We start from the raw sequence: 20,727 nt of genomic DNA on the forward strand, positions 1-20,727 counted from the left end.
CCAAAGCTCCAAGTTATTTGATGTTGGAACTGATGCAGCTGATCTCTTCAAATGAGCTGTTAAAAATTTGCCTGGATTGCCCATTAAATCTTGCTTCCAACAAGCTCCGCTCCTGTGTTTGCCCACTTCTTGCTTCCCATTAAGCCTTGACTTGGCTTCAGACTCTGCCAACCTCCCAGCCTCCAAACAGGCTGATGTCAAAGATCAGCACAGCACCACTTTGATGAAAACAAACATCTGTTCATTACAAAAGATGGATGAGATCCTGCTCCAGCAGAGTTATTAATGTATTCCAGCTGTTTTCCATGGCTGCCGTAATGCAAACTGCTGTGCTGGTTTCCAGTTGCTTTCTATCACACAGGTGAAACAAAGCAGGTGGAGAACCCAGTCTCAGCTTCAGCCAGCACAAGAATTCACAAAAGACATGGAAACTCCTGATGAAATTCAGAACAGAATGCTGCAAGCTGTGACCCTCTGAAAAACTCACAAAGATGTTTCTTGTGAGCACCTGTAAGCCAAGACAACCTTGATATTTTCATATGGAAATCCTGCTGTGTGAAGAATTCACGCCCCGTAGTTCTGTGGGTTAATTTTCCCTTTATTTTGAAACCCAAAAGCACAACAATCAAAGGATTAGCCAGAAGCAAGACATGGCCACAAGGAGCCTCGGGGTGGGAAATGGGGACACTGGTTAAAACAGCTTTTGCAATTTGGTGAGAGTCCCAGCTCTCCCGACCATCACAAATGCCAGAGGGACTCATGCCTCTGACCAGGCAGACTCATGCCTAGGACTGAGGGAAAAGTCTGTTTTGCATTGCCCCAGGCAGACACCTGTTCCCCTCTGAACAGGAGAGGGGAACCTGGATAAGAAGGGGAGAGGCACAGGAGCTCTCCCGGGGCTGGGCTGAGCAGCTCCAGCAGCACAGCTCCACCTGCACCCCAAACCTGCCCTCTACCCACATACCACTACCCAAGGCCAGGCAGGTTTGCAGCACAATAAGGCCATACATCTGAAAAGATGCAACATACGCCTGAAAGGTTGCAGCTGGGAGTTTTACAGCTTACAGATGATAGGAAGTAGCAAAGAACTCAGAAAAATTCGGGTGTAGCTAAAGACCGCAGAGTCTTGGGAAGAAGAAGATGCATGTGACAGCCTTTCTCCAGGCAGGAGCACAGACCATTAAATGTAATGCTTCACATTATGCTTCCAAATACCCACTTAATTTTGATTCAACGAGGCACTTGTGCTAATAAAAATTAAAACAGGTTCTGTAGAGTGTGTAATGGATGTGTGGAAGAGCTGCATGCGCAGGTGTATCTAAAATTAACTGTGAATACTAAACCTAACTACTTTTCAAGTCTGGGAAGCACTGCAACCAGTTCTTGGCAGGGTGCTGTGCAAGTGCCCATCCAGCCCCTCACCTCACCAAAGTTCCTCAGGACTGTGGGGGGACATCCCTGCACCACGTATCTCCCATTCCCACCTCTCTAACCTCCAGATGGAGTCTGGATTCTCCAAAAGCAAATATTGCCAAAAGTTTACCTCTTGCCACTGCATGCCAGAACCAAAGGCAGCTGCTGATGATGCCAGTTTCACACAAGTATGGATGTCTGTGCATCCATACTGCTGCAGGAGAGCTGAGTGTGTGCTCAGGGAGAGGAGAGTGAAGACATTGTCTCTGTGAACGTCAGATACAGCAGGTCCATTTAATGACTAAACACACATGACTGTTTGCTTATAAAACACGGTGTCACATAAATCTGCTAGGAGCTAATTGCCTATTATAGCTCATGACGCTGCTGGAGTCAGCTGCTGAATTATAAAGGGTCCTTTACAAAGGAGGGAAAGCCAGTGGAGCTTTACTCACCCGCCTCCACCACAGTTTCCAAACATTTTGTTTTCCAGTTCCTGTGAGGTGAATGCTCATCCCCCCTCTAAGTGATGGGGCCCCTCTGCCAAGCTTGCTTGAGTGAGAAGATTTGGGATAAATTGAAATACAAGGGGGAAGAAGAGTTTTTTTGATTCTTTTTGAAATAATAATAATAATTATTATTATTGTTGTTGTTGTTGGTTTGTTGTTGTTGTTGTCAATAATTAATAATAATAATAATAATAATAATAATAATAATAACAACAACAACAACAACAACACTATTTTCTCTGTTGTCTCAAACCTCCTGTCCAGCCACACAAATCATGGCACCTATCTCTCGACTGTCTCTGCAGCCAGCCTGGAGCTGGGTGGTATTTGCCACCACCTTATCGGCAGCAGTCACCTCCCATGCCCTGGCTACAGCAGCAAGGAGCAGGGAATGGCAGGGAGAAGATCCACATGCTGCACAGCAAGGACAGGCAAGGGAGCAATGGACCCCAGAGTGACACCTGGGTTTGGAGGAAAATAGGAAGCAATGAGTGATGCAGCCTCTGTCTCTGAGCTCTTCTAACTTCACTCTGATTTTAACTCCACAGGTACAAGGTTTATAAGTCACCTGGGCCGTCTGATCCAGATCTGCACATATTTGAGCATCTTCCCACTGATTCTAGGCATACCTCTGTGGCTCTATCCCAGGACCCCTTGTAGTCCATTCCTCACACTCACATCCCCCTGATTCCTCTGCATGGCTTTACTGCTGCAGAGGCATCAGCTGAGGCTGAACCTGCAGAGATGGTGCCCCAAGATCCCCTCTGCACCTGCAGGCAGCTGGGCTGCAGACTGGAGGCATTCTGGGAGCAGGAGCAGCAGAGAACAGCATCTCATGGCAGGAAGGAGCAGGATCTGTTTATACAGTGGGTTGTATGGGAAATACATTACAGTATTGAAAAAAAAAAAAAAAAAAAAAAAAAACCTTAGCAAAACACATACCTTCATCTGATGCCAAGAGTTTAATCCTACCCAAATGGCACCACATTCCATAATGAAATTATCCTCTATAAATCATTGGGGCAGGAGCAGGCCAATTCCCTCACATTTCAGGGTGAAGGATTCTCTGCAGTAAGGACTCTGTGTGGATCAGCCATCATGGCCACAAGGGGAAAGGAGGGGATCTCCACTGAAATCTTATGGAAAAGCAGATTTATTGCTGCAACATGTCCACCATGTGAGCTGGTAGCACAACAGTGGGGACTGCTGGAGGTCTGACTCAGACCCTCATCATTTGTATGGTCATGCATGTGGTTGCTCAAAGATCGAGGAGCAGTTCCATGACTGAAGGCGGCTATTTGGCTGGAAAAGCAGATGTCTGGAGCTGTGCCATCCCACCCTCCCCTCAACCTCAGGTGAGCGCTCCCGTAGGGAAGGGGCTGAGGGTGCTGGACCTCTGGGCTCCCCATGTACTAAGAGGGCTCTGAGGAGGGCCAGAACTTGGGAGGGAAGAATTATTTGGAGTCTCAAACAAGTTAGTTTACTCAATCTCTGCAAACAACTTGGCACATGACCTCCAAAACAGAAGCACACACCAGATCAAGACCTACATCCCTCCTTTGGGAATGAGGAGGAGGCAATGATGCAGAAGAATGCACCAAATCCTGTTTTCATCCACACACCTGGCAGAAGGGAGCCAGATCATACTCTTTCCAGCACAAGTTCTTGTCTCCCAGGACAAAAGCATGTTTATGCTTTTGAAACTGCTCCCCAGTCCTTCTCACCAACACTGTTCTCCTCAGACCTGAGCCAGGTCTTACCTCACAGCTTCATTATGCTAAACCATACAAGTGTTGATTATATATTAAGGCTGGAAGTTGGAGTACTGCTGGGAAGAAAACCACAATGCCTTCCACCTTGCAAACATGAACCTGCACAGTAAGAAACATACCATCAGTGAAGAGTGATGAAGTGGATCATCTCTTCCTCTCTCAGCTACACTAAATAATTTACAGGACCATTTTGGGACTGACATGCAAAGTAGTTTAACAATAATCTAACAAAAAAGTATGAGATTCCATCTTTTCATGGTTTCCAGGTGTTGAGATCAATTTACTTCACAGCAATTTTAATTTCTGGGCCTTTCTTTTCCCTCCTCCCCACAAAACCTGCAGCTGCCAACTATGCTGGCATCTACAGCAGCTAGAAAACGAATTTCCCTGTGAAGCAAATTCTTCCAGGATGAATTGAATGAAGGCAGAGCTCATAATTGCACATTACCGAAAACATTTCTGATAAAAAATGGGGCGATATTTTTATCCACATCTCCAGTTGAAAATTGCTGGGAAAGATGCTTTTGAAAAGCCATCATCTCCAAGCATGTAATTATCAGATCCTTGAACAAAAACACACGGTCAAAGGAAAAAAAAAATACTTCCATTGAAATAAAAAAGTCAGGGGTGGCAATTGTTAGGAATGGAGGGAGAGAAATTCTTCATCCTGTGTGATTTTGCACATTTCAAGTTACTAGACTGATTTGTAAATCCACAGATTAATAAACTTGGCGGCTAAGAACATCAAGCTCAGTTAGTAATTTTTTTTGTTATTAAAAGAATAATAATAATAATAATAATAATAATAACAATAATAATAATAATATATGAAAGAAAAATCAGAAGCAGACTAGCAGTCAGACTGTCACAGACCCAGAATTTCCTAACGCCCACACAAGCACGTTTGTCTTGAAAGCAAATTCCGCCACCTTGAATAGACAGGCGTACAATGACCTGGGGGCCCCATCCTATCAAGGCTTAAGACCATGCCTACCCTGATGGGATTACTCACATGCTAAAATTTATGCAGTAGCTGAACTGACAGCTGCAAAGAGTCTTAAATGTTCTTATGCCTGGTAGCATTTCATTGTCAATTGATGAACATTGCTAAATATTTTTTTTGCTCTATGTTTTCCTCTCCAGCTCTGCATTAGCACATCTTTCTGATTATTATTACTTGCTAGGTTTAATTGTTTCTTTTATTTGCAACACCTACACATGCCTACACACAAAAGCAGAGGTACTCTTCCTTCCAAGTTGCCCAATACCTTTTTCTAACCTCTGGGTAAAATTCCATGATTTCCATCCTTGAGTTAGGTGGATAATATCACAAGCAGTAAACATTGGCATCCACACACAATCAATTTTAACACTCCATTTCCAAAAGAAATCGAATCCTACGTGCTTTAACATATGCAAACACCTTGGCAGTGCAGTTACCACTGACTTCCATGGATTAAAAAAACAGAACAAACATTATAAAGAACAGTGATCCTGGACATAAAGCCAAAAGCAAGATTTAACACACCACATGAAATTCAGTCCCCTTCTATGGGTCACTCTAAGCCAGAGTGAACCTCTTCCAGTGGCAATGAAATTTTCTTAAGTATGGTGGCAGGGAGGTTAATGCCTCAGCTGGAAACTGGACTCCAGCATTTAACACGGGAGAGAAAACCTCTATAGGAGTTGTTCAACTGACACTGTGGACCAACATTTGTATCAAGTCTTCCTGGCCTTTGCACTGAAAAACATCTTTCTCTTAACAAATCTGTAGTAATAAGATGTGCTTGACCACAAGCATTTGAGAGAAAAGCTCAGTAACCTCCACTCTGGAGGAGAAAAACTGAATTTAAAAAATTGTTTCTATAGGCCATGAAAAGCTGTAGATATTACTTTCATCTGTTTTCTTCTCTAAAAGAGCAATTTCAGGGGAATGGGTCATCTCTAGAAAAGAGCAAGAATTCATTTTGACAGCACAGATCAGCTCATTTATACTTAAGAGTTTAGTCAACAAAGCTTTAGAGACCTGGTCACCAAAGTCCTAATGCCATCAGGAGGTACCCCTAAGAACCTAAGGAGGAGGGGTGAGACATCACAAGGCTGAAAATGTAATGTTCAGTTTAAAAAAACCAAACCAAAACAACATGCTACCAGAGTGGGGGCGAGAGAATGACAAATCCATCACCCTCTCTTTCAGTTCCTGGAGCTGACTATCTGTGTGTGAGCTGTTAACACCAAATGAGGAGGACTTACTGCAAACCTGGATCTACCACAAATAAGTCATGCCCACTCAATTGCTTTCCATATGAGAGTAACATTTCTGCATAGACAGAAAATGCAAGTTACTGTATCTCAATTTTAGAAATGCTTCTGACACTATTTCACATGCTATTTTTGTAAGTATGTTTGGGAAGCAGGATACAGATGATTATGAAGTGTATGCAAAACTGATTAGAAAACCACACACGGAGAAAATTCATCAGTTGTTCACAATCAGGAGGCAAAGATGTATTAAATGAAGTTCTGTGGGGACCCTCCACCAGCCTGGTATGGCTCCAAGTTTTCACTAAATGACCTGGATGGTTGCAGACGTCTTATTGAGTTTACTGACAGCCACAAGGCATGAGGGACTGGAAGCAGGCTGGGAAGTAGATTTTGAACCCAGAATGACTCATACATGAAAAGACAGATGTACAATTTGGTAGAGGGGCATGCAAGCTACCAGAGCCAGGCAGGAACAATCTAATGAATGAAGGATGGGGGAAAACTATCCCAGTGACAACAGGGACTCTTCAGATACTGTGGGCTGCAAACCAAATGTAAATCCACAGTAGCGTGTCATATGCAGGAGGAGCTAACGTCCTGCTGCAAGCAAGGTGGGTATAGCCTACAAAATCTGTGAAATCATCTTTTCATTTTACTCAGCACTGATAAAAGCCGTGGCTTAAATGCAGTCCCCAGGCCTGGGTACCACAGCTCAACAACCATGTGGCCCAGCTGGAGTTCATTCAGGTTGAATCGGTGCAGGCTGGTCAGACATCTGCAAGACCACAACTTCTGAGGCTGAGGGGAGAGATGAGTTGTCTATGCTAAAAAGAAGAGAGGGAGGAGGAAAAAAAGTATTATTACTCTCTTCAGATATTTGGACGTGATGCACAGAGGGAAAGGAGTAATCTGTCATCTGTGTTAGGACGGAATGCAAAGGCACTGAAATTACAAATAAGCAAAGCTTTTCCTTGATATTTTAGAGTACTGAATGAATTTGAGCTGATGCAGTGTTCCCAGATTGGATATATTCAAATGCAATGTGGATGGAAGCTATCACAGATATGGCCAATACTATCTCAAGGCAGAGGGACAGCACAAACTCTCTGCCCAGTTTTGGATCAAGGAAATTAAGATCAGTGATTCAGACCCAGAGATGTTTGTCTTGGTACACACACCCCAGTTTGTTTTTCTCTTAATCTTTCATTTGGCTGCAACTGAGGCAAAGCTGACAAGTGACGTAAGCAGCCTGATGAGCAGGACTTATATTAAATAGCACTATTGTGATGAATTCTTCAATAAGAAAGATAAAATCTTTCTTCCTAGGAGATTTATCTATGAAGATTTCCCCCTGTCTTATTCTAGCTCCTCACATTAGTTTTCTATCCCTCTCAGGCATGTTTTTTTCTATTCTTTCCCCTGCTTATTTGGCAAGCAGAGAGGGAACAGGGGAGCTGATCCCTTGAAAACCAAGAGCAGGAAGGGGCAGAGATCTATTAACAGGTCTCTTTTTCTGGCCATTCCCACCCTGCAATATAGGGTGCAGTTTGCCAGTCTGGAAAAAGGACAGGAAATTCTGCTCTCCTTGGTCTGCAGAGAGTCCATTTCATGCTAAAAGCATGGCTTCTAAAGGCAGCAAAAAACCCACACCTAAAACCAAACAACAAACCCAAACAGAAAAGCATTGAACATCCTCACTCTTCTACTACCTTTATTCTTCCTTTGACTTCTATACAAATTGTATTTTTAAAAAATCAAAAATAATTAAGTCACCCAAATGGTTACATCTGAAAGACAAACGGTCTCTGAAGTTGTCTGTGCTGTCTTCAATTAACATTGACATGGGCTGGTTTGGGATGGGATCTTCAGTGGGTCACTTGGAGCAGCACAAAGGAGATTCATTGAGTTCTGTTGCTCTGCCCATTCCTGCAATGATCCTGTAGTAAGGACTAACTGAATGTGAAGCTTGCTAGAGCAAAACATAGAGGATGTTCCTGGACTTCAGAAAGGCCATAAAGGATTTCAGGGAAGTCCTCCAACAGCAGGATTACAAAGGCTCTTGTGGAAACACAATCATCCTCCTATCAGCAGAACTACTTACTCTAAATAGAAAATAAACACCACCTCCCATAAAACATCACTGCTACTTTGCGTTTTCTGACCCTTCCATTCTGAAGGACACACAAAATCTCTCTGTTATTAAAATGTCCCATCAAAAAATGTCTGAAAGCAACTGACGGAAAGAAAAGAAATCACCAATATCCTAATGGTGGTGGGCCCAAAAAGCACCTCTAAAATGTCTGGGTTCTTCTTTGAAACAATCCATTTGGTTTTGCCTATTCCACTTAAAATGCTAAAATGAGTGGTAAGATTGCAATTCCCTTCATTGCTTCCATTCTAGATTTCCAGAAAGCATTCCCATGAAAGCTGTGATCTTGGTCCTCAGGAGCACCACAAGCATAAGCTGTGAGGGTCTGACACCAGGGTAAAAAGGCTTCCTTACCCACCCAGTGATTGCACATTCCCTTGTACGTGACATAACATTGGCCCAAGATTCTCGAGAGATGTTTGGGGCTGACATCAGAAAAATTTCTCATTTGATTACCCAGAATCCAGACAACATCACCATTTGCAACAACACAGCCATCTTGAAGCACCAGATGTCTCTGGTGTGATTCTGGAAGAGCTTCACAGATGACCCCCTCTGTGGCTGGTGGCATCAAGGAGACCCCTCCAGCACACTCAGTGTCAGCCACCTCCAAAACAGGGCCCAGTTCCTGGCTCAACCCCAAGAGCAGTGTGAGATTCTGCCAAGTTGTCTTTTGATCTTTCCATGGAACAAGTGCATTCCTGCCAAGTCACACGCCCGGATTCCCTCAGCCTATCAGGACTCATCAACATGTCTCTGGCAGCTTCAAATTAAGCCCCCAAAATGCTTCTTGCTGTGCTGGTACAGTAGGTGGACATTGCCTCCAGTCACTATGCATGGGATTAGGCAACACAGCCAGGCTAAGATGCTTTCCACCTGGCTCATCTTATCCTCAGACTGAGGGAGGGAAAACAATTTTCTAAAGTTAGGTTCATGCTTTAGGGCTTCTTGATGCCAAGGAGAGAACAAAGTCAGTCTCACTACATCACTTCAGGCAGTGCAAAATGATTCAGAAACCATAAATTACCTCTGTATTTCCAGCTCCAGTGTCTTTGCTTTCAGAAGGGAAATGCTTGCATCAGAGCAGAAGACAAGCTTCATGCAGCACAGCCAGCTGCAACAAGCAGAGCTACAGCATGCAACAAAGTACCTGAATATTGCACTCAGTAAGAAATATAAGAGCTTGTCTATCCTGGAAAGACTGGGGCCAGAATTTGATGTCTGCCCTTTATAAAGGTGCCCTTCTACACTCCTCTACCAACTCTCTTGTAGAAATGAAATAGATTTTTTTATACTCCACAGTAACAGTGAACTCATATCTAAAGCAGGGGGTAGCAGCTCATTGAAATGGCAGATTTCTAGCAAGAGCTGAAATATTTGTTAGACAAGGTAATAATGGATTATACAGGAGGGGGGCCAATGGCAGTGATCCCAACACATTCAGCAGAGTCCCTTCTCCCCTCTTTCTTCCCAGCCCCTTAATCACTATTGCTGAATGCCCAGACCATTCACACACAGAGGCTGGAAAATAAGGAGCTGCATTTAGATTTTGGTTTTTTTTTTTTTTTTTAAGAGCCAAAACAGCTGTAAAGGTTCCACAATATCTTAGGTGCCATAAGAACAGCCCCTGTGACTGCCAATCTTCCAGGTGGAGAAGGAGAAGGCAGCCTGAAGGGTACTCTCCAGTGGTCACAGGGAGAAAATCCTTATAGAGAAGCAAAGATGTATTTCACAAATCAAAGCAATTAAGTTTGCATGCAATGGTTTGGATTTGTAAAATTACTTTGAAAGTAGCACATGAAACAGTTCATGATATTAAAGATGCTTAAAGAAAATCAGATTAAAGAAAAGTAAACTACTGGACAAGGGCGGAAAAAAATGCAGACAAGGCTCACTCACCAAAGTCAGACTGCAAATCCTTTTTCAGTCCACAAAGCATGTCTGCTGTTATCTAGCAAATCATTCAACTAATTGTAAGAGCCGCTCCGTTTTCTCTCCCTGCCTGCGCTCGAATCCCTTCCCGGGCAGCCCGGGCTGCCTCCCACCGCCGAGCGCGGCTGCAGCGCACACGCGGCTCCCGCACTGCCCGGCAGCGAGATCGAGCACGAATCGTCCGGGGCTCTCCAGTTTGCGAGGACTCAGAAATGTGGCAATCCTTTAGGAAGAAATATCTTTACACGGCTGTTTAACGTGCGGCTCGCCAGTCCTGTGTAGAAATAGGAAAATGAAGGGTATGGGTTTTTTTTAATGAGGTCCTAAAAATCCAGTGCTAGTTCTCTCGGCTCCACTGTCCATCAGGCATTGCCAAGCAAAAGTTGGAAGCGCAGTGATTAACCGGAACAGCTGGTTGAAGGGGAGGCAGCCACTGAACCCTGACGCTCCGGCAGATGCAGCAAATGTCGAGCGAGCACTTCATTCCCGGCGGAATTCCACCCCGCGCCCCGCCGGCGCAGAGCGGGCATCATCCCACGGAGATGTGCTGGCCCCTTCCTGCCCCAGCCCCTCGCTGGCTTTCATGGGCATTTCAGGCGGGGGGTGGGGGAATTAAAAAAGGCATAGACGGGAGGAGGGCGGGCAGGCGGTGCTGCGGCGGAGGCAGCGCTGCCCCCGCGCCGCGCTCAGCGCCAGAACTCGGCCGGCAGCGGAGCCGCGCAGCAGCCCCCGAGTTGCAGCAGCAGCAGCAGCAGCAGCGGGGCTGAGCACAAGAAGAGGCTGCGACTGCAGTGTTGCCTGACACACTTTCCTCTCCCCCACCCCCTCTTGGCAAGTGCTTGCAGAGCCTCCAGCACCTTTCAAGGCAATGTCAAGCTGCTGTCAAAGCATTACAGTGCCTCCCCAACACATACACACGGTGCTCGTAAGGAAACATGAGGCTGCAGCCTTGTGTCCTCCCTACAGCGTTTGCTGAAAACTCGCTTTAACCCTTTCTTAGGAAGGGCGGAGGAATCAGCACGGGCAAAAGGCATGCAAGTCCTGTGTTGAGATCTTGGCGAGAGGAGGCTTTGAGGGCAGTGCTGGGACCCAGCTGGTCATGGAGAGTTTGGCCCTCCAGGACAAGATACTGCCTGGCTTCCCTCAAAACTGCTGGCCCTGCACTGTGCGTAGGGAAAGGGCACTGGCCTAGGAAGAAATGGTTGCAGAAAACCAGTGTCTCCTTCATTATTAAAATGGAAAAGTTGGCCGATTTGTGTTGAAGATCCAGAGCATGCCAACACCCTGGCCATGAGGCTATAAGGGTGTGCACAGGCAAGCACTGTGCAAGTCCCCTTCTCAGCCAAGCTGTGAGATGCAAACCGTGCTAATCAGCTCGTGGCAGCATTCTCCACAGTCACCCTATTCTCTTGAGAACTACTGTCATCTACAAGATTATACCCACAAACAGTGAAGAGATATCAAGACAAGCATGGACTAAGGCACAAAAGGCATCTATATTTTTGTATGAGGGTCCAATCATGGTTGAGACTGCTACTAGATTTGTCTGAAAGTAGCCAAGAGGTCACAAATTTAGAAGGAAGCTCTTGGAAAGGCAGCAAGGTTAAGCCTTGTTTCCTTAGGAAAGAAATCAGAATAAATCAAGAGGAACTAAATACATCTGAATGCGCCAGCAGGAAATTTTTACAGACCTGGGGGTCCTAACTCTGTGTGGAGGAGGATAACTGGGTTTCAGCCTAATGCCAGAGTTCTTGTTCAGACTGAAATGCAGCAGCATCTCTACTGTGGTTCAAATTCAGCTGTTTCGTGAGAGGATAACTTATACAAAAGCAATAAAATCCCTAAGTAATAAAAAAACTATTTACAAAAGAGATATTTTGGTCCATAATTTGTTTAAAAGAAGTTGTTCAGTCTGACAATAGACTTAATTAGTAATTGAGGCAAAATTTATAATTAGAAATCTTTTCACACAGCTATTAATGCTTTTGCTGCAAAGAAATTTCATCTTAAAGGAAAAAACATTACCAGTTGCACCACAAATACAAGAAGCTGCTAATTTGAGAATAGACCATTGCTTTGGATGCCATGAAATGGATGTCTCCAAAATGGTGCTTTAAAGAAAAATTTTAAATAATTGTTTGTGTTTACACCACCATAAAATTCTTCCCACCTTATCTGCTGCATGAAAAAAGTGTGTGAGAACACAGCTGTAATACACAGTTGAAGCTGTTTGTTTTTGTGGATGAGAACTGGCTGGAGCTGCCCCATTCCTCTGATGTTGGTGGAGAAGGAAGAGGCATTTGGGCATTTCAAGCCCAGAATTGCTGGTGGCATTCATTGAGCTGCTTGGCAAGACACCAGAGCACCAGAAGCCTGGAGAGGACAAAGATGTTTACTCTACAGTTTCTGGCCAAAATCCACAAACACAACCCTTTCTTCATATTTCAGGTGGCACTACATTAAAACCAGTTAAAGTGAACAGCTTGAGTTTCTAATGGGGAAGGGAATTACATGCACAGACACATACTAGCACTTGGTTTAGCATTTCTTGTACCCACCACATCCTGTCCTGCTTGTGAACCTCATACATATTTCCCCAGAGCTGCCTTACAAATCCTCCCAGAACCTCGTTGGGAGTGATGCTGCAAACCTTGCATGGCCTAAATTGGTTGGGACAACATTTACTGAATACACTTTTATCCAAACAAGACAGGGAGGAGAGCAGAGGGAAGATCGCAGGCTATTCAGAATATCCATTATTTAGTCCAGTGTTTGATAGGTATTTGTAACCATTATTATTTAACCACATCCAAAAGGATCCTTGTCAGAAGTCACAGGACTGTGGAACGCTCACTCAAGATCCTGGTATGAACCATTTAGCACTGAACATGGTCTGAGCTGTGGAGAACATGGAGAGAATCTTACATCACTCCACATTAGGAAGTCTCAGGAGACTCTCTGAAGACAGCTGAATGAACATAATGAACAGTGAGCCACAAGAAAACGATGAGGAAAAACCCCCAACTACATGCACTTAGAGAGTGCAGAGAAACACCGACGTTCCAACCGCATATAGAATGATATTAATAGCAACAGAAATTGCTTTGGGTTAGGGAAGGTTCAGAAGAGACTGACACAGATGCTTTCTACTTTTTTTTAGTTCAGATGTTAAATTAAGATTTTCCGTTACCATCTCCTTCTTCTCATCCTACTTCTTCCATTTAATAACACATGCCTGCACATCAGGATCCCCCTGGGACTGGGGACTCATCTTCCTGCTCATCCACCCTCTCAAGGCTTGTTTCTGGCACAGCAGACCCAGTGCTTCCAGTTGTCTTACTAGGAAAGACAGTATTTACTGGAAATTCTATGCATTTCTGCACAAAATCAAGAAGTTTGGAGAGCCTTCTTTGATTGATTTTTGGTTGCAACAGACAGGGAGGAGGAGGGACAAAAGGAAGACCCATCACTCTCTTGGTGGAAGAGACTTCACAGCTGATTACCCAGCTACCCATTGGCTGTACATTTGCTCCATTTCATCTGCTCCAGTTTTACATAGTTGTGCTTATTTAGAAACCCCAGACAACTGCATATCAGCCTCAGGCCTCATCTCTGGTCTAAGCAGATGCCCTGATTTTTACATACAACCCCAAAATGCAATGCACTGTTTCATCAATATATTTTTATGGCAAATGGAGAAGGGACTTGAAAAGAAAAAATCTTCAAGAGTATTTAAACAGCTTAATAATGGAGCCAGAGGAAGTCCTTGATTGTTCTTTTCTTCAAGTGCAAATTCCACCAGCCAGTCCTAAACACTAATTTATTACAGGTAGTGAACACTGAAAGATAAATTGACCCATCCAGTAAGCAATTAGAACCCATGCCGCACGCACACACGCAGAGAGCACTGACACAGAGTACTTCCTTTACAGAGTAAAGGTACCTCCAAGACCCCCATCCATTCCCTCCACCATCAGAGCACAATAAAATGGTTCCTGCACATTTTTCTGGGTAATCAGTGTAGGACACACTGGGGTTGGAGACCCCAGTGCTGATAAGAGAAACAGCGGAAGATAAATAGGCTGCAGGAAAGTACAAGGTCCTTTATTCCCCAGCCAGGTCTAATGACATAAAAGAGCTCGTTCAGGGACCTTGTTAGAAAAGGTCATCCCAACAAAAGTGAATCTTGGCTTTACAATGATGTTTTAAGCCAAATGGTGATGAGCTTGACAAGACACAGCAATAAGAAATACAGCAGGAGGTTAAAGATACAACAACAACCACCAGCCATGCCAGGGCAAGGTTGGAGTTTATGACCTGGTCCAAAAGGAGCAGAGCTCTGGAAGTTGCATGCACAGCTTCTGAAAGGAGGTTCAATACTTTCAGGTAGACACAGCATATTTCTCCCATTTTTCTCTACTTCTGTGGCTTTATGTACAGAACAAGTACTTTTTCTAGGCAAAATACATCCCCCTTCCTTTGGAGAATCTCCTAATTGGTTTTACTTTTTACCCCCCTCAAATCTTTCATAGAAACATGGCTGGCTGGTACCCCATAGCCTTGTGACACTGGTAAAATCCTCAAGCATGCGTGTGATTGGAGGAACCATGCAGACACAGAAAGCAAGAGCAGCACCATACCACTAGAGGAAACAAAATGCCTACTTCCCAGCTTTTAGTGATCCGTGCACTGGAATGTGAGCAATTTGTTGACAGAAAAAAAAAAAAAAAAAAAAAAAAAAAGGAGGGCAAGTAAGCATCTAAACTTTCCAGTGATGGAACCGATTTCCAGTTTTAAGATCATTAAACCACTCCAATCCACAGCGAGTGAGTGGCAGCTGCACTTGGCACTTCAATACCTGCACCAATGGCTGCCCTGAAAGGGCCTGTTCATGATCTCTCCTTCAGCAAAAATGCTGTTTCTTCTTTATATTTTATTCATGTCACCAAGAATGAAAGTAGTGATGGGTCTTTTAGCAGCTGGCCTGCATCCACCTTCCTTCCACACTGTGGGTGAGCAATTTAGGTGAAACAAGCTCCAACACAATCAAAGTACAAATGAGAGAAAACATCTTCTGCTACAGACCTTTGGATATAGAGAGAAAATGGGAAACAGGAACTGCAGCCCTAGAAGAATAGGACGCAACCTTAGAGCTCAGTCAGCCCAAAGGACGGCAGGGAGCAGAGCGGTGAGCACGTGGATGGGGCTGCAGAGCACATCAGCATCCTTCAACCCCTTACTATGCTAGTGGCCACAAAAGCTCAGGTCTTTGCAGTAGTAGGGACTGAAGACTTCTTCCTCTTGATCCAAAAGGATGCAGTGCTTGAACCCAAACAGAGGACCCTTCTAGTGGCAGGGATGTGGCCATGCCACAGACATGAGCAAAAAAGAGAAAAAGACAGAGAAAGAGGCAATGCTGCAACCTGTAGGACAGGTCATAGCATCCAACTCCACTCCTGCCTGTGGGAAGAAAAACCTCTGCATCTTCCCCTTAAAGGATTTATATTGGCACTGGTCTCAGCAGAAGCAATGCTGCCAATGCAGATAGAAAAATAAGCAAGTGGGTCATCAGTCTTACCCGTTGTCACACAGTTTCTTTTCAATGAGTAGCAGTGTAACAATGCATTAACAACAAATGAAATGCCATGTTAACACTAATTTGCATAGTACAGAGCCACATTGCTCTGCTGCCTCTATTCTCTTTCCTAACTCTCCTGACCTGCATATGAAACGAGATGAAATTTAATTGCTGGGGCATTCAGTAGAATCACTGAATTCCTTCTTAATGAGGTTTCATTTGTACTCTGTTGCATCAGACACCTTCTCTCCAAGGTGCTGTATTAACTAGCTCAGATATAAAATATTTTCCAAGGCACATTTTCATGTGTGTTTCAACAAATAGCAGGAAAAGCGCTGACTGCAAAAGACAGTATTAATATCAGCAGCATGATAAGGCCAGTGAAATCTCAAGAGCACCAAGCCGTATTCCTCCACCAAACTAAAGCTTTAATGGCTTTTACATATGCTCTAGCATGCTACTATGCAGCATCTATGCTGTGCAACTCTTCTAGAAGAGACAAGGCAAAGCTAGGTGAGACCTGCCAAGGTCTGTATGGGAGACAGCCAAGAACTAGAAGCAATACCAATAATTTTGGTGACTCAGAAAAAGCACAGCCCACGTTGCACCCAGGAGTCAGAGCTCTGGATGGTTTTGCATTCAGATACCTCAGTGAGCTCACCTCATTCAGAAGTCCTTGGCTGAGGAGGTATCTCATGTGAGGCACCTCAGGCTGCATGGCCAGGCAGCTCCCTGAAAGGTCAGCCTTCCTCCTCGGTTTTTGCTCAGCCGTAGCACAGCCACTACCAGCAGCGCACAGGCACGGCTGTGCTTCAGAGTCACATGTAGCGACCAAAGCCACCAAAGCCACCAAAGCAGGCGACATTAACTCGTGGCAGCAGGGACGACAAGGCAGAGCGGACAGGGGTGCCCAGCTGAGCGGGGACACAGCGCTGGGCGAGGCCACGGGCCGCTGTCGGCTCCAGCCCGCAGCTCCCCCGCACGCCGGCTCGGCAGCACACACCACGCCGAGCAGCACCGGCGCCACACTCCGCGGTGGCAGCGGGAGCGCGGGGGGAGCCGACCACAGAAAGCAGACAGACATGACCCAAAAGGCATTGCCACGCCACAGGCAGCAGCTTCCCAGCGCGGGGTGAAACCGGGTCAGGCTCCCAGGCTGCCTCAGGAGGGCTCGCGGCTCTCCCCAGCGCCCCGAGGGGCGTGTGCCGGGCGAGGTGTTCCCAGCTGCCGGCTGGCTCCCGCTCCAGCTTGTCGTTTTACCTCCCAAGCTGGGGCAAGGCAGAGCCACACACAGCTCCGGGTAACCCCCGAGTGCTGAGACCGGTGATTTATGAAGTGTTTTGGCTTCAGAACACGCGGAGCTCCCTGAGGGACTGCAAATTGCTTGTTAGTGCAAGTTTGCAGGATGGGAGCAGCCTCCCTGCTCCCGGCCGGTCTCCCCGGGAGCAGTTAGAGCACGCTCCCAGCAGTCTGTAAAGGTTTGTCCTTTCCCTGGTGTGTTACAGTCACCCATCAAATACTGCTTAGGCTCATCCCCAGAGGGGGTCCAGACAACACCAGTGGATCCATGACAGCTGCGGCAGGCCGAGAGACCAGCCACTAAGTCAGTTTCCAGTTTGCGTTGTAAGGAGGGAGAGCGGGGATCAGAGTATGGTGTGAGGCAGCCCTAATTATCCCAGGGTAGCTAATTATAAAGGACGCAAATTGGCAGAAATAAAGCCACATGGTCAATAATAGTATTTTTTTTAAAGCTGGAAATTTTAGCCCATTATCTTTCCAGCTGAAAAGCTTTAATTGAAAATGGCTAATCTTCCAGTGGGTTCAGGAAGGGTTTACAAGCTAATTGCTCTCTTTTCTTTAGGATTAACACTTTGTTCGGTGAATAGGGGTGGAGGGCAGCAGATGTGCAGCCTTTACTCACTTTAATCCAAATACCCCACTGCCACAGATGCTCCCAATGCTGTGTGGTGGCATAATGGAATCTCTTTCTTGCACATAAAGTGCTTGTTCTGAAATGAAATTACAGCTATCTATTAGGAATGGAACAATAAATTTCCTCCACCACACATCTCCATCATGAAAGACACAGCATTGGGCTGTAAAAATCCCTGATGGAAGTAAATCTTGCAGGAAAGAGAGCAGCTAACAGATGAATTTACCACGTTCCTTTTGTAACTGGTAGTCAGTGTCATTTGGACAAGGGCAGAAAAGTCATTATCCCACGAAAGTCAGAACACGATCCCACAAACCTCAGGGTGGCTGGGACCTGGCGGCTAAGTTCTAGGCTGGGAGAAGATTTAAAGGAGTCAGTTGGGAGAACAGCTGCCTTCCATTTAAAAAGAGAGAAATTAATTCTGCTAACCACAGTGACAGCTACGACCTACTGCTCTCACAGACCGCCCATAAAGCTAGTTGGGAATCGACTACCTGGACTAGGTGGGATTTGTATTACATGAGAAAAAGGGGTTGGCTTGATGCTGTGACCTCTCTGGGAGGGGTGTACTTAAAGGAGAGGAGGATCCCTCGTAGCAAAGGCAGAGTGAAGCCTGTTTCTCAGAAAGAGGAGAGGTGGAGAAAATGTACATTCAAAGACATCTTAAATGAACAAATGAGGTTGTAGCCATTCAGCTCTTGCTGCTGCAGGGCAAGGAAGACCAAGTCCTTCTTTACCTGAAATCTGCACTCCTGCTGCTCAGAAAACCAGCCTCTGGCACCTCCTTGCAAGATCCTGATTACCAGTCCCAAAGGGCTAACACACCTGTTAGCAGAGCAACTTTTCCTATTCCTATGATCAGACCAGGGAAGGCCACACCACTAGGAGTAACAGTGTGCCAGCCCACCCTGCCCAGACTGGAGATCACAAAAGCAACAGAGCACTTGGGCCCAGAAAGTATGGGGAGAAGGAGGAGCATTTAGTGTTTGAATCAACAAGTCAAGCTAATGTTTTGTGTCATAATGTCTCAGCAGTGCTGTTCAGGAAGGCACAGGGGAAGGGAGCCAGCCCTACCTGTATGAGTTGTCTGACAGCATCTCCAGGGCTTCCCCTAGAATGGCCAAGGAATGGCCAATGCCTAGAGAACAGGTCATCTCAAGTCCCTTGAATCAATTTCCTAACTTTAGCAATCTGTAAATTAGAGAGAAGATTCATCTCTTTTGACAGAACAGCAAATATAGCTCAGTAACTGCTTCCCCTATTCCTCCTCTCCCCAAAACCTAGAATTTTCTGCTGAATCACTATCAAAATGAACATACTCAAACCCAGGAAGGAAGCAGTGCAAACACTACCCATACAAGAGCGTCTCAGTCAAACCCATGGAAGCAGAAGACACAAGAGGCCAGGGAATGGGTACCATACTCAGAAATTTCAAAAGCTCAGCTAGTTTTTAAAAACTGAATTTGTGTGAAGTACAGCTCAATATTGCCTTTTCAAACCCTTCCTGGAACAGTCACGAAGTTGCTATCCTAATTCAAGCCTTTCATTAGCTGGTGAATTGGAATATTTAGTGTTCAAATGAAGATGAATTGTTGCCAGCCACAGCATCATCCTGCATTCAGCAGTGATCTTGATCTTGCAAAGTATTTCCTCAACTAAGGGAGAAAATCCTCAGAGCAAGCAGATGACAGACACACATGTCATGAGCATATGGCCATATTAAAATCTAGATGGATGCTGAGATAGTAGAGGCATGGGTTAGGAGGGGATGTTTTCAAAACTCTCTTAACCCAGTGACCCAGTTTATGGGAAAGATGCTTTATCATTTGTACCTTTAGATTACACAGGAGAAGAGGCAGCAAGTGCACACTCTCTGCTACCTCAGCAGCTGTTCACATGCTGAAACATGGTAGTTACTTGTGCAAAAAAGCATTAAAAGTTAGATATTTGTTCATTATTGCTTTCCTGGGTGTTGTTTTTGATACTCAAAGGCACAAAAATCCTGCAGAGGCTGACTCTCTAGAGCTACACCTCCTACTCCAAGAGTGCATTTCTATGCAAGAGCCACTGGGAACAATACTGAAAACCTTATTACTCCACAAAGATGAACACACAGAATCCAAGCCAGAATCAACACTGGATAAACTGTGGCCAAGAAAACCAAGTTTTAAAGCTATATATTTGGCAAAAGATACTTTTACTGTTTTCTTCTTTTCAAAAGAAAACAAAAAAGCAGAGAGAAAATTATTTTCTGAAAGCAGTAAGAAGCACTGTGAAGACCTAGTTTTGTGATCAACCACCTTCACATTAGCTGACATCCCTGACATGCAGTTACAGACCTACTGCAGAACTGAACTAACATTACAGAAGAGCTTCCTAGAAAAAGCTTTTTGTAATAGAAATATTCTGTCCAATTATTTACACAGTGATTGCTTAAGAATATTTATTCTTCAAAATATACTGTACTATAAACCCCATTTACTCAACTATTAATTCATTTCTGGGAAGCAGCACAAAGCTTAGTAGGATGTGGAGATTTGAGTGAAAATTATGGGATTGCTTTCTTTATAGCTGAGAATTGATGCACATATGTCAGAGGACAGACAACAGGATCATACAGGTCTTGAGCAAAACAATCAGACACAGCAGTGAAGCCTAGAGAGGCTCCGAACCAACAAGCAATACCTGAGGGGCAGATCACAATGGGGCCATAAAAGCTTCCTTGCAAGATTTGAGGTGCACCCCTGCAGTAACCACACACTCCTGGAGACCATTGCATGTAGATGGTGCCCAGGTACGGCTGACTAATGATTACTTACATTTTATGTGGTGTTTCAAAGTAATTAAAAAGTGGATTCCTTTAGAAATAGCATTGCCTCAAGCCCATCAGGATGTTTTTTAGGCCGTAGTCTCACCATTACAAAGGGTATTTGTGATCTGAATTGCAGCTACACTAAATACATTATTAAATATACAAAGCATCATGCAGCTGTAGTTATCCCCAGAATGACTCACTCCTGGTGTACAGTGATTTAGCCAGAGGAGAAAGATATTGGAGGAGGAAGGTGCAAATGTTCTTCACAGGTCATTACTGTAGCTACCACATCAATCCTTTCTCCAAGCCACTCTCTCCTTTCCCTTCTTCACGGAATCACTTGGGTTGGAAGGAACCTCTC

The 20,727-nt window shown here is 44.8% G+C and overlaps 1 protein-coding gene across 6 annotated transcripts in view; it reads right to left on the reverse strand.

The window, feature by feature from the left end:
• GRIP2 (glutamate receptor interacting protein 2) overlaps positions 1-20,727 on the reverse strand; it is a 267,829-nt gene that overhangs the window by 72,073 nt on the left and 175,029 nt on the right. Inside the window, exon 1 of one of the 6 annotated variants that reach the window (XM_068201967.1) lies at positions 10,008-10,869. The exons of 4 other annotated variants lie outside the window; for them this stretch is intronic. In XM_068201967.1, coding sequence (XP_068058068.1) covers positions 10,008-10,047 — 40 coding nt within the window. In that variant the 5' untranslated portion in view covers positions 10,048-10,869. Of the gene's footprint in view, positions 1-1,543; positions 1,652-10,007; positions 10,870-20,727 lie in introns of those variants that run through there. One more of the 6 variants, XM_068201963.1, reaches the window with a different exon arrangement.

The sequence above is a fragment of the Anomalospiza imberbis genome, chromosome 11 (genome assembly GCF_031753505.1).
Source record: "Anomalospiza imberbis isolate Cuckoo-Finch-1a 21T00152 chromosome 11, ASM3175350v1, whole genome shotgun sequence".
Lineage (NCBI taxonomy): Eukaryota > Metazoa > Chordata > Aves > Passeriformes > Viduidae > Anomalospiza > Anomalospiza imberbis.